This window comes from Symphalangus syndactylus, chromosome 8 (genome assembly GCF_028878055.3).
Source record: "Symphalangus syndactylus isolate Jambi chromosome 8, NHGRI_mSymSyn1-v2.1_pri, whole genome shotgun sequence".
Classification (NCBI taxonomy): domain Eukaryota; kingdom Metazoa; phylum Chordata; class Mammalia; order Primates; family Hylobatidae; genus Symphalangus; species Symphalangus syndactylus.
The window spans coordinates 142110967-142120295 of record NC_072430.2 but is presented as its reverse complement, the minus strand read 5'-3'; the positions used below and the strand labels follow the sequence as shown (position 1 = coordinate 142120295).

At 53.2% G+C, this 9329-nt stretch overlaps 1 protein-coding gene across 1 annotated transcript; it reads right to left on the bottom strand.

The window, feature by feature from the left end:
• Positions 1-7406: 7406 nt before the first annotated feature.
• Positions 7407-8010, bottom strand: PRLH (prolactin releasing hormone). The gene is made up of 2 exons (XM_055291122.1): positions 7911-8010; positions 7407-7570 (listed from the first exon to the last, which is right to left on the bottom strand). The coding sequence occupies exons 1-2, from the start codon at positions 8008-8010 to the stop codon at positions 7407-7409; spliced, it is 264 nt and encodes an 87-aa protein (XP_055147097.1).
• Between the last annotated feature and the right edge of the window lie 1319 nt (positions 8011-9329).

Sequence of the window (9329 nt, the reverse complement as noted above, 5' to 3'; positions counted from 1 at the left end):
ACGTGGGCCTGGCCCAGCTCTGGATGGGATGCATTCCCAGCTGGCGACACTTCTTCATCCTGCCTGCCTCCCTTTACAGAGAAACCCATGTCTGAGTCTGTTTTTGTGTTGCTGTAAAGGGATACCCGAGGCTGGGTGATTTATGGAGAAAGAGGTTTATTGGGCTCACAGTTCTGCAGGCTGCACAAGATGCACGGGGCCACTAACTGTTTCTGGTGAGGCCCCAGGCTGCTTCCACTCATGGCAGAAGGCAGTGAGAGCTGGCGTGCAGAGGTCACACGGGGAGAGGAAGTAGGAGAGGGGAGGGGGGAGGTCCCACTCCTTTTAACAACCAGCTCTGGGGGAACTCTTACAGGAGCTATGGAGTAAGAGCCCCCTTATTACTGCTAGGATGGCACCAAGCCATTGATGAGGGACCTACCCCCATGACCCAACACCTCCCATTAGGCCCCACCTCTCACACTGGGGGTCAGATTTCTTCTTTTTTTCTTCTTTTTTTTTTTTGGAGATGGAGTGTCACTCTGTCATCCAGTCTGGAGTGCACTGGCACGACCTCAGCTCACTGCAATTTCTGCCTCCCAGGTTCGAGCGATTCTCTTGCCTCAGCCTCCTGAGTAGCTGGGACTACAGGCGTGCGCCACCACACCCATTTAATTTTTGTGTTTTTTAGTAGATATTGGGTGTCATCATGTCGGCCAGGCTGGTCTCCAACTCCTGGCCTCGGGTGATCCGCCCGCCTCCACCTCCCAAAGTGCAGGGATGACAGCCATGAGCCACTGCGTCCGGCCCTGGGGGTCAGATTTCACCATGAGGTTTGGAAGGGACAAATATCCAAACTGCAGCAACCCAGACCCTGTTTTGGGAGGTAAACCCCACGTGATGTTTTCCTGTTTGGTCTCTATCTGGACACCTGATGTGGTTATCTCAAAGGTGGCCACTTTTTGGAAGGTGATACTGGTTTTCATCCTTGGCCCTGGGACTATGATAAGCAGGTGTAAGTTTTAAATAATAAGACATTGTTATCCACCTGGAAAAGGTGGCATCGCTGTATTGGCTGCTGTAAGGATCAAGGAAGGAGAAAGCAGAGTACCTCCCGTTGGACGCTGAGCTTCTCATCACGCAAAAGGGGAAAGGTCTGTGTGCCTGGAGCTTCCCCGGCTCCTCCGGGCTTCCTTCTGCCCTCATTTGCTTTGCGTAGAGATGCCAGGCCTTGACCTTCAGTGGGGCCCAGACCATGGGAAGCCCTGGCATGGGATGGGGGAGGGGCACGGAGGCCAGCCATTGCCTAGGGCCTGTCTGGTGAGGCTGGCTGTGTCCTGGCCAGAAGCCACTGCCCCCGGCCAAGAGGCCTCTTCCTCCTGCAGGTTCTGGTGACTGCTCCCTCCCCTCATCCAGTGGGCCTAGGGTGGGCATAACCCTTCCTTGCCAGCCTGGGTTTCTCAGTGTCCCAACCACAGCTTCTTAATGGCTCCTCCCTCATGATCCCTGGATTCGTTTTCCTAACTGGAGGAGCCACCTGGGTCCACTGGTCCTGTGGCAGATCCAGCTTTCAATCTTGGGGACAAGGAAACATCCTGGATCTTCCTTGGAGTCTGGCTTTCCTGGTGCTAGTGTGACCTGAAATGAACCCCTCACGTGATCTTTACTAGAGAAACGCAGAGCAGATTTCACACACCCCTGTCATGATCTCCAAGAAAAGCTAGACAAAGAAAACAGCTTCCGAGAGGGCCTGTTCCCTTGATTTTCACGAGTACTGTCCTCGTTTCTTAGACAATTTCACTGGTGAAATCTGACACTGTATTATTGCTATGCACACTGCAGTTTCCGGCTGCGAGTAAAGTTGGACCATTTTTCATGCGATGATTCCCCTGTCGATGAAGAACATGAAGTGTGAGTCCCTAGTGTGCTAGGCTGTGTCCTCGCGCCCTGTGCCCCTGCAGCCGGCCCTGAGCCGGGGTGGGGACCCAGCTTGAGGGCGGCAGGAGGCCACCAGATGGCGCTCCAGCATTGTGTAAGGCAAGCCCCACAGTCCTGGCGTCCTGAGTGCTTGCTCTGCTGAAGGGCGAACCAGGAGGCTCTCAGAGGAGCTACAGAGGAGCGGCTTGATGACACAGAAGGGGAGGAACAGGAGGGAAGTTTGTAGGATGCCTGTATGTCTGACTGCCTGCTTCCCCCTCTGTCTTGGCGACCTACTGTGACTATGCTAGCATTTATTATTAAAATGTATCCTTTGACTCCTTCAGGCATCATTTCATGGCCTCCCCAAGAGTGGACAGATCTGTGGTGGTCCTAGAGCCCTGTGTCCCCCATCTCCCGGGACTGTGACTGCCCCTTTCCCCTCCTCCCTCACCACTAGGCAGGCAGGGCTCAACCCTGTGCTGGAGTCACCTGGGGAGCTTCGGAAAGCCCCACACCCAGGCAGGGCACGGTGGCTCATGCCTGTAATCCTGGCACTTTGGGAGGCCGAAGCGGGAGGACCACTTGAGGCCAGGAGTTTGTGACCAGCCTGGGCAACAAAGGGAGACCCTGTTTCTACAAAAAGCAAAACAAAAAATTAGCCGGGTGTGATGGTGCGCACTTGTAGTCCTGGCTACCCTGGAGGCTGAGGTGGGAGGATTGCTTAAACCTTGGGGGTTGAGGCTGCAGTGAGCCATGATCAAGCCACTGCATTCCAGCCTGGGCAACAGAATAAGACCCCATCTCAAAAAAAAAAAAAAAATGGAGCGCCACAGCTGCATATCACCCAGAGGTTCTGATCCCATCAGACTGCACAGGGATTTCTAAATCCTTCCGGGTGAGCATAGGTGAGGCTGAGAACCTCAGTGAGAGCAGGGCCTCTGTCTGCCCTGATTTCTGTGGGATTCCCAGGGTCCCCTACACTGTCTGGTACACACCAGGCACTCAACACATGTGTATCCAACAAAGGGAGGAAAGCGTGTTTTTTTTCCCCAGAGACCTAAAGAACAAGCAGGCTTTCCTGAAAACAGCCCCCGCCGCCCCGGACACCTGCATTTGGAAGGCTCACCTGTGTCAGTGCCCCACCACCTTATCTTCCTGTCCCGAAACGGGGCTGGGGTGGGGCAGCAGGCAGGAAGGCCCCATTTCTGCAGGCACACAGGGAGAGGCCCCAGCAGTGCCGGAGACATTTGTGTCACAGGTGATTCAAGATAAATGGGTCCAGGACCCCACTGGCCCCAGACCCTGGGGGAAGCTGGTCCGTGCGCCCACTGTCCAGGCTGCTGCTGGGGAAGCAGCTCCAGCCCTGCTTAGCCTGAGTTTGGACCTGGGTCTTTTCGTGCGCTGTTGTTTGCCTGTGGGGGGTGGTGGTGGAGGCCGGAGGCATGGCAATGTTGATGAGTGGCCTTGGGAGCCCCTGCCGTCCCAGCGTGTGATGCTAACCTTTTCTTCTCTCTCTCTTTGTTTTTTGTTTTGTTTTGTTTTGAGACAGAGTTTTGCTCTTGGCCCCTAGGCTGGAGTGCAGTGGTGGGATCTCAGCTCACTGCAGCCTCTGCCTCCTAGGTTCAAGTGATTCTCTTGCCTCAGTCCTGAGTAGCTGGGACTATAGGCGCCTGCCACCACGCCTGGCTAATTTTTGCATTTTTAGTAGAGATGGGGCTTCACCAGGCTGGTCTTGAACTCTTGACCTCGGGTGATCCGCCCATCTTGGCATCCCAAAGTCCTGGGATCACAGGCATGAGCCACCGTGCCCAGCCTGTCTTGTTTCCTCTTGAGTATGTTCCCATCCCATTCCTCTGGATGGATCTGCGTTTCCCAGAGGGGCTGACTCACGGAACTATTCTCTTTAATTTTTTAAAAATTTGTTCCCTTTTTAGGACTCCCACTGGCCAAATTTAGTCCAATTTGAGTGTCAAAAATTATAAAGTTCTAGAAAAAAAAGAAATATTTTCTCTGGAAGAATCCAGCTAATGACTGTGGAAGGAATTAGAGAATCACCATGTTGTGGGGGTGACTGGTGGTGCAGCAGCTGAGCCTGGCATGAGTAGTCAGGGGACACTGACATCTCAGGCTGCAAGCTGGCTGGGAAACAGGATACGGCCATGGGGCCCTGGCCCCAGCACAGATTTCACATTCATCACACAGGAAAAAAACCTCTTACAATGAAGAGATCTGTCTCTACCACAGGGTCAAATAGCACTGTGAGGGAGGGAGCCCGGGACCCCATGGTCAGATGTGATGCAGTGGGAAGGACACAGAGTGGGTCCACGGTGCGCGACCTGAATCCAGGCAAGACCCTGGATGCACCTCTCTGATGACAGGAAGTACAGGGAACGGAAGAACGTACATCACCGTGGCGGAACAAATTACAAATCACACAGGTGGAGCATTTTCCAAGACAACTCACCTGGGTGCTTGAAAAAGTCAACACCAGCACACCATAAAAAATTAACTGGTCAGAAATCAAAGAGAAACAACTGACTGTGAATGCAGATTGGAGCCCGGTGGGGGGAAAACGGAGACTGTCTTGCTACTTGTGGGGATTTTTTAGATTGGAGCCTGGTGGGGGAAAAAGGAGACCGTCTTGCTACTTGTGGGGATTTTTTAGATTGGAGCCCCGTGGGGGAAAAAGGAGACCGTCTTGCTACTTGTGGGGATTTTCTAGATTGGAGCCCGGTGGGGGAAAAAGGAGACCGTCTTGCTACTTGTGGGGATTTTTTAGATTGGAGCCCCGTGGGGGAAAAAGGAGACCGTCTTGCTACTTGTGGGGATTTTCTAGATTGGAGCCCGGTGGGGGAAAAAGGAGACCGTCTTGCTACTTGTGGGGATTTTTTACATTGGAGCCCGGTGGGGGAAAAAGGAGACTGTCTTGCTACTTGTGGAGATTTTTTAGATTGGAGCCCGGTGGGGGAAAAAGGAGACCGTCTTGCTACTTGTGGGGATTTTTTAGATTGGAGCCCGGTGGGGGGAAAAGGAGACCATTTTGCTACTTGTGGGGATTTCTGAGTACAGACTAAAAACTAGATGATATTGTGAAATTCTACAACAGTTTGTTCAGGTATGATAATTTTATGGCTATGTAGGAGACTGGCCTTATTCTTGGGAGAAGGATGCTGAAAATATGCTTTTAGTACATTCACTCTGTTCTTCAGCCACCGCCGTGGTCTAGTTCTAAGACATTTCATCACCTCCAAAAGGGAACCCCCGTATCTATTAAGCAGTCATTCCCCACACCCCTCTTCCCTATCCCCTGACAGCCATGAACTACTTCTATAGAATATGCAATGTCATACAATCTTTTTATATAAACAGAATCATACAACATTTGAATTCTTGTGCCTGGCTGCTTTCAACTTAGCATGATGCTTCCAAGGTTCATCCGTGTTGTGGCATGTATCAGTGCTCCATTCCTTTTCATGGCTGAGTAATATTCCATTGCATGGATAGATCACACTGTGTTTTTCTATTCTTCTGTTGATGGGTGTTATGAAATTGTGTCCCCGCCTCCACCGCAAATTTATGTGTTGAAATCCTCCCCCGTTGTGGTGGTATTAGGAGACGGGGTCTTTGGGAGGAGATTAGGTCATGAAGGCAGAGCCCTCATGGATGAAATTAGTGCCCTCATAAGAGGAGGCTAGAGAGCTTGCTTCCTCTTTCCGCTCTCTGCCACGTGAGGACACAACGAGAAGATGGTGTCTGTCAACCAGGAAGATGGTGTCGGATCAGCCAGCACCTTGGTCTTGGACTTCTTGCCCCCGGAACTGTGAGGAATAAGTGTTTACTGGCTAAGCCTCTGTGCCTATGCTATCTTATTAGAGCAGCCCAAACTGACTAAGGCAATGGACATTCAGATCGTGTCCACCCTTTGGCTACTGGGAAGGGTGCCGCTGTAAACGCTGCTGTGATGTGCTGAGCACCTGCCCTCAGTTCTCCAGGGTCTACACCTGGGGTGAATTGTTGGGTCATTTGATAACTCCATGTTTAACTTTTTGAGGGCTGTGGCCTCTTTAAGGCCTGACCCAGCCCCTGCTGGCCTAGTAGCAGGCCTTGCCCCCCTTCCTGTTCCCACAGGCTCACTCTACCCTGGCGAGGTGCTCAGGGCTGGAGGGGCTCCCCTGTAGCTGGGGAGGTGGAGTCACCCCAACTCAGCCCCGTGTCGGTGGTCTGGGCCTTGCCACTGGCCCCTCTGAGCACGGACGGCCAAGAGGGCTGTGGTCAGGGTGGGCTCCTGAGATCAGCATCTGCAGGCAGGGTCCAGCAGAGTCCTCTCAGCCTGTTACATGGCTGGGTGGGGGGTGGGCCTTGGGGAAGGGGCTTGTACTCACAGAGCACCCACCCTGTGCCGGCTGGCGTGCAGGTGCCACGCCCACCGAGCTCAGGAATGAGGTAAGCGTTGCTGTTCTGTGGCACGCAGATGTGGAAACTGAGGCTCAGTGATTCAAGGGATGAACTCAGTCTCCCAGTTGGTGCAAGTGTGCCCCCAATGCTAACCTAAGCTACACCTGAGGCAGGATGTGGAGACATCCCCGTGTGATTTGAAAGGGACGCACGTGGCGTGGCAGCAATCTAGGTTCAAGTCTCCCTGCCATGGGTCAGAAACAATCCATGATGCATCTTCCCTGAGTAAGAGGGAGGCAAGACAGACTGTGATAAGATGACTAGCAGTTGTAGGGGTTGCGGGGGGGCGGGGATGAGTAGGTGGAGCCCAGAGGACTTCTAGGACAGTTAAATGACTCTGCGCGATGCCACATCATGTTGTTGTACATTTGTGCAAATCCGCAGGATACACAGCGTGAAGAGTGGGCTCTGACATACACTGGTTGGGGATGGGGATGGGGATGTGTCAGCGTGGGTTCCTCGACTAGGACAAAGGCACCGTCAGTGGGGGTGTTGATCTTGGGGGAGGCTGTGCGGATGTGGGGGAAGGGGCGGATGGGAACTCTCTGTACCTTCTACTCAATTTTGCTGTGAACCTAAAGCTGCTCTGAAAAATAAAGTCTAAACAAAAAAGGACTGGGGTTGAGGGGCTGCCCAGGGCTCGGGCTGGGGGCCATGCTACCCTCCCATGGGGACAGTGTCCTGCAGAGTATGACCCGTGGCACCGCCTGGCCTTCTGCAGTGGACAGCCTGGGCAGCCACTCAGGGCAGCTTGGGTGTGGGGGTGGCTGTGGGCTGCTGGTGACCAAGGGTGGTCCCAGCTACCCAGCTCAGCGCCAGGTGCCCTCTGCCAAGTCACAGAGCCTTTTCTTCCAAAGAAGTTGCTGGGCTCCGAGGCTCTTTCTAGTCTAACGTCCCAGGAGGGAACAACTTCAGAATCACCACCACACAGTCGTGAATGTGCAACTAAACAAGACCAGAGCTTTTATTAGGATTGAAGGGAAAGGAGCCCGAAGGAGAGGGAAGGGTGGGGTGGGGGAGGTTCCAGAGTAATTTTCTTGACAAGCTGGCTGTCACCCATCCTGGGAGGACATAGCACCGCCTTCCAGGGGGAAGCAGGTCAGCCGGGGTCGCAGGCCAGGCTTGGGGACGTCCCCCAGGGCTGCCCTCCTCCGACCGAAGCGGCCCACAGGCCTGATCCCGCGACTGGCGTACCAGGCAGGATTGATGTCAGGGGCTGGAAAGGAAAGAGCTGGAGCAGACCGTGGGCACGTGTTCCCAGGGTGTGCTGTGTGCTCCCAGAGGCAGCAGGGCAGAGTGCACAGGCAGGGCCTCTCAGCCCAGTCGCCAGGCCATGCTGGGACCCGCCCGAGGAACAGGCACCCAGAGGTTCTGGCGAGGTCATTTCTGGGCGTGGGCTGGCTTTGGGAAGCAGGAGTTCAAAAAAGCACCAGGACTGACTTCCCTTTCCTCCCGCGCACCCCGTTCCTGCCAGGTTCTCGAGTGACCAGGCTGCACCAGGTTCTGGGGTGAGGCAGGGTGGGGTATGGGAGGCTGACAGGGGTCCAGGCACTCACTGCGGATCTCCATGGAGTGCCGATGGGTATGACTTGCAGCTCCCCGCAGGGCGAGGCCCAGCATCAGCAGGCACAGGAGCCAGGCCCTCAGCACCTTCATCCCTTGGCTCCTCCGAGGAGGCCCCGCTGGAGGGGAGATTCAAATGTGGAGGATGCAGCCTGGGGGAGAAGGGGCAGGAGCAGCATTACACAGGCATCAGGGTGCGTGTGCAGAGAGCCGGGACCTTGGGTAGAGTGAGCACTGTGTGTGTTAGAAGTATGTGCATGAGCATGTGAGTGAGTGCACAGGTGTGTGTGTATATGTGTACAAGAGGGTGTGACGTGTGCACATGGGTGCATGTGAGTGTATGTGTGTAGATGTGTGTGTATGTGTAGATGTGTATATGTGTGTAGATGTGTGTGTATGTGTAGATGTGTGTATGTGTGTAGATGTGTGTGTATGTGTGTAGATGTGTGTGTATGTATGTAGATGTGTGTGAGTAGATGTGTGTATGTGTGTAGATGTGTGTATGTGTGTAGATGCACGTGTATATGTGTGTAGATGTGTGTGTGAGATGTGTGTATATGTGTGTAGGTGTGTGTGAGGTGTAGGTGTGTGTGAGATGTGTGTGGGTGTGTGTATGTGTGTAGATGCGTGTGTATGTGTGTAGATGTGTGTGAGAGTGTGTATGTGTAGATGTGTGTGGGTATATGTGTAGATGTGTGTGTAGATGTGTGTGTAGTGTGTATGTGTGTAGATGAGTGTGAGTGTACGTGTGTAGATGTGTGTATGTGTGTAGATGTGGGTATATGTGTGTAGATGTGTGTACGTGTATGTATGTGTGTAGCTGTGTGTGTGTAGATGTGTCTGTAGATGTGTGCATGCATGTGTGTAGATGTGTGTGGATATGTGTAGATGTGTATGAGTGTATGCGTGTAGATGTGTGTGTATGTGTGTAGATGTGTGTGAGTGTATGTGTGTAGATGTGTGTGTATGTGTGTAGATGTGTGTGTATGTGTGTAGATGTGTGTGTATGTGTGTAGATGTGTGTGAGTGTGTAGACAGCAAGGGAAGATTTTACAAAGTAGCAAAGCAGAGGGCCCAAGCTGCAGCGCCTGGATGTGCAACTCACCGTTCTCGAGTGTGGTAGAGGCGCTGTCCTGGCTACCGGCGCAGTGGGGCTGAGGAGGCGGGAGCCTCTGTCCCCCTTTTATAGCCCCCGAGAGGACGAAGCCGGCACCCCCAGGTGCCCTCCCCCAAGCCAGCCTGTCTCCCTCATAGGGCGGCATCAGGAGCGAGCCTGTGTCTTTTCTCGTTCCTTTATTAAAAAAAAAAAAAAAAAAAAAAAAGCTCATCAGCGACGCGATTTGTTCCTTCCTGGGTTATATAATTTCATTTGGACCAAGTGGTTTTAAAACACATTAGCTTCTCTTCTTCGT

What these genes read in the sequence shown, in the direction of transcription:
- PRLH (XM_055291122.1), bottom strand. Translation starts at nt 8,010, where the DNA reads ATGAAGGTGCTGAGGGCCTGGCTCCTGTGCCTGCTGATGCTGGGCCTC. An exon ending in GCACTCCATGGAGATCCGCA is followed by an intron (nt 7,571 to 7,910) that starts GTGAGTGCCTGG and finishes TTTCCTTTCCAG; the next exon opens with CCCCTGACATCAATCCTGCC.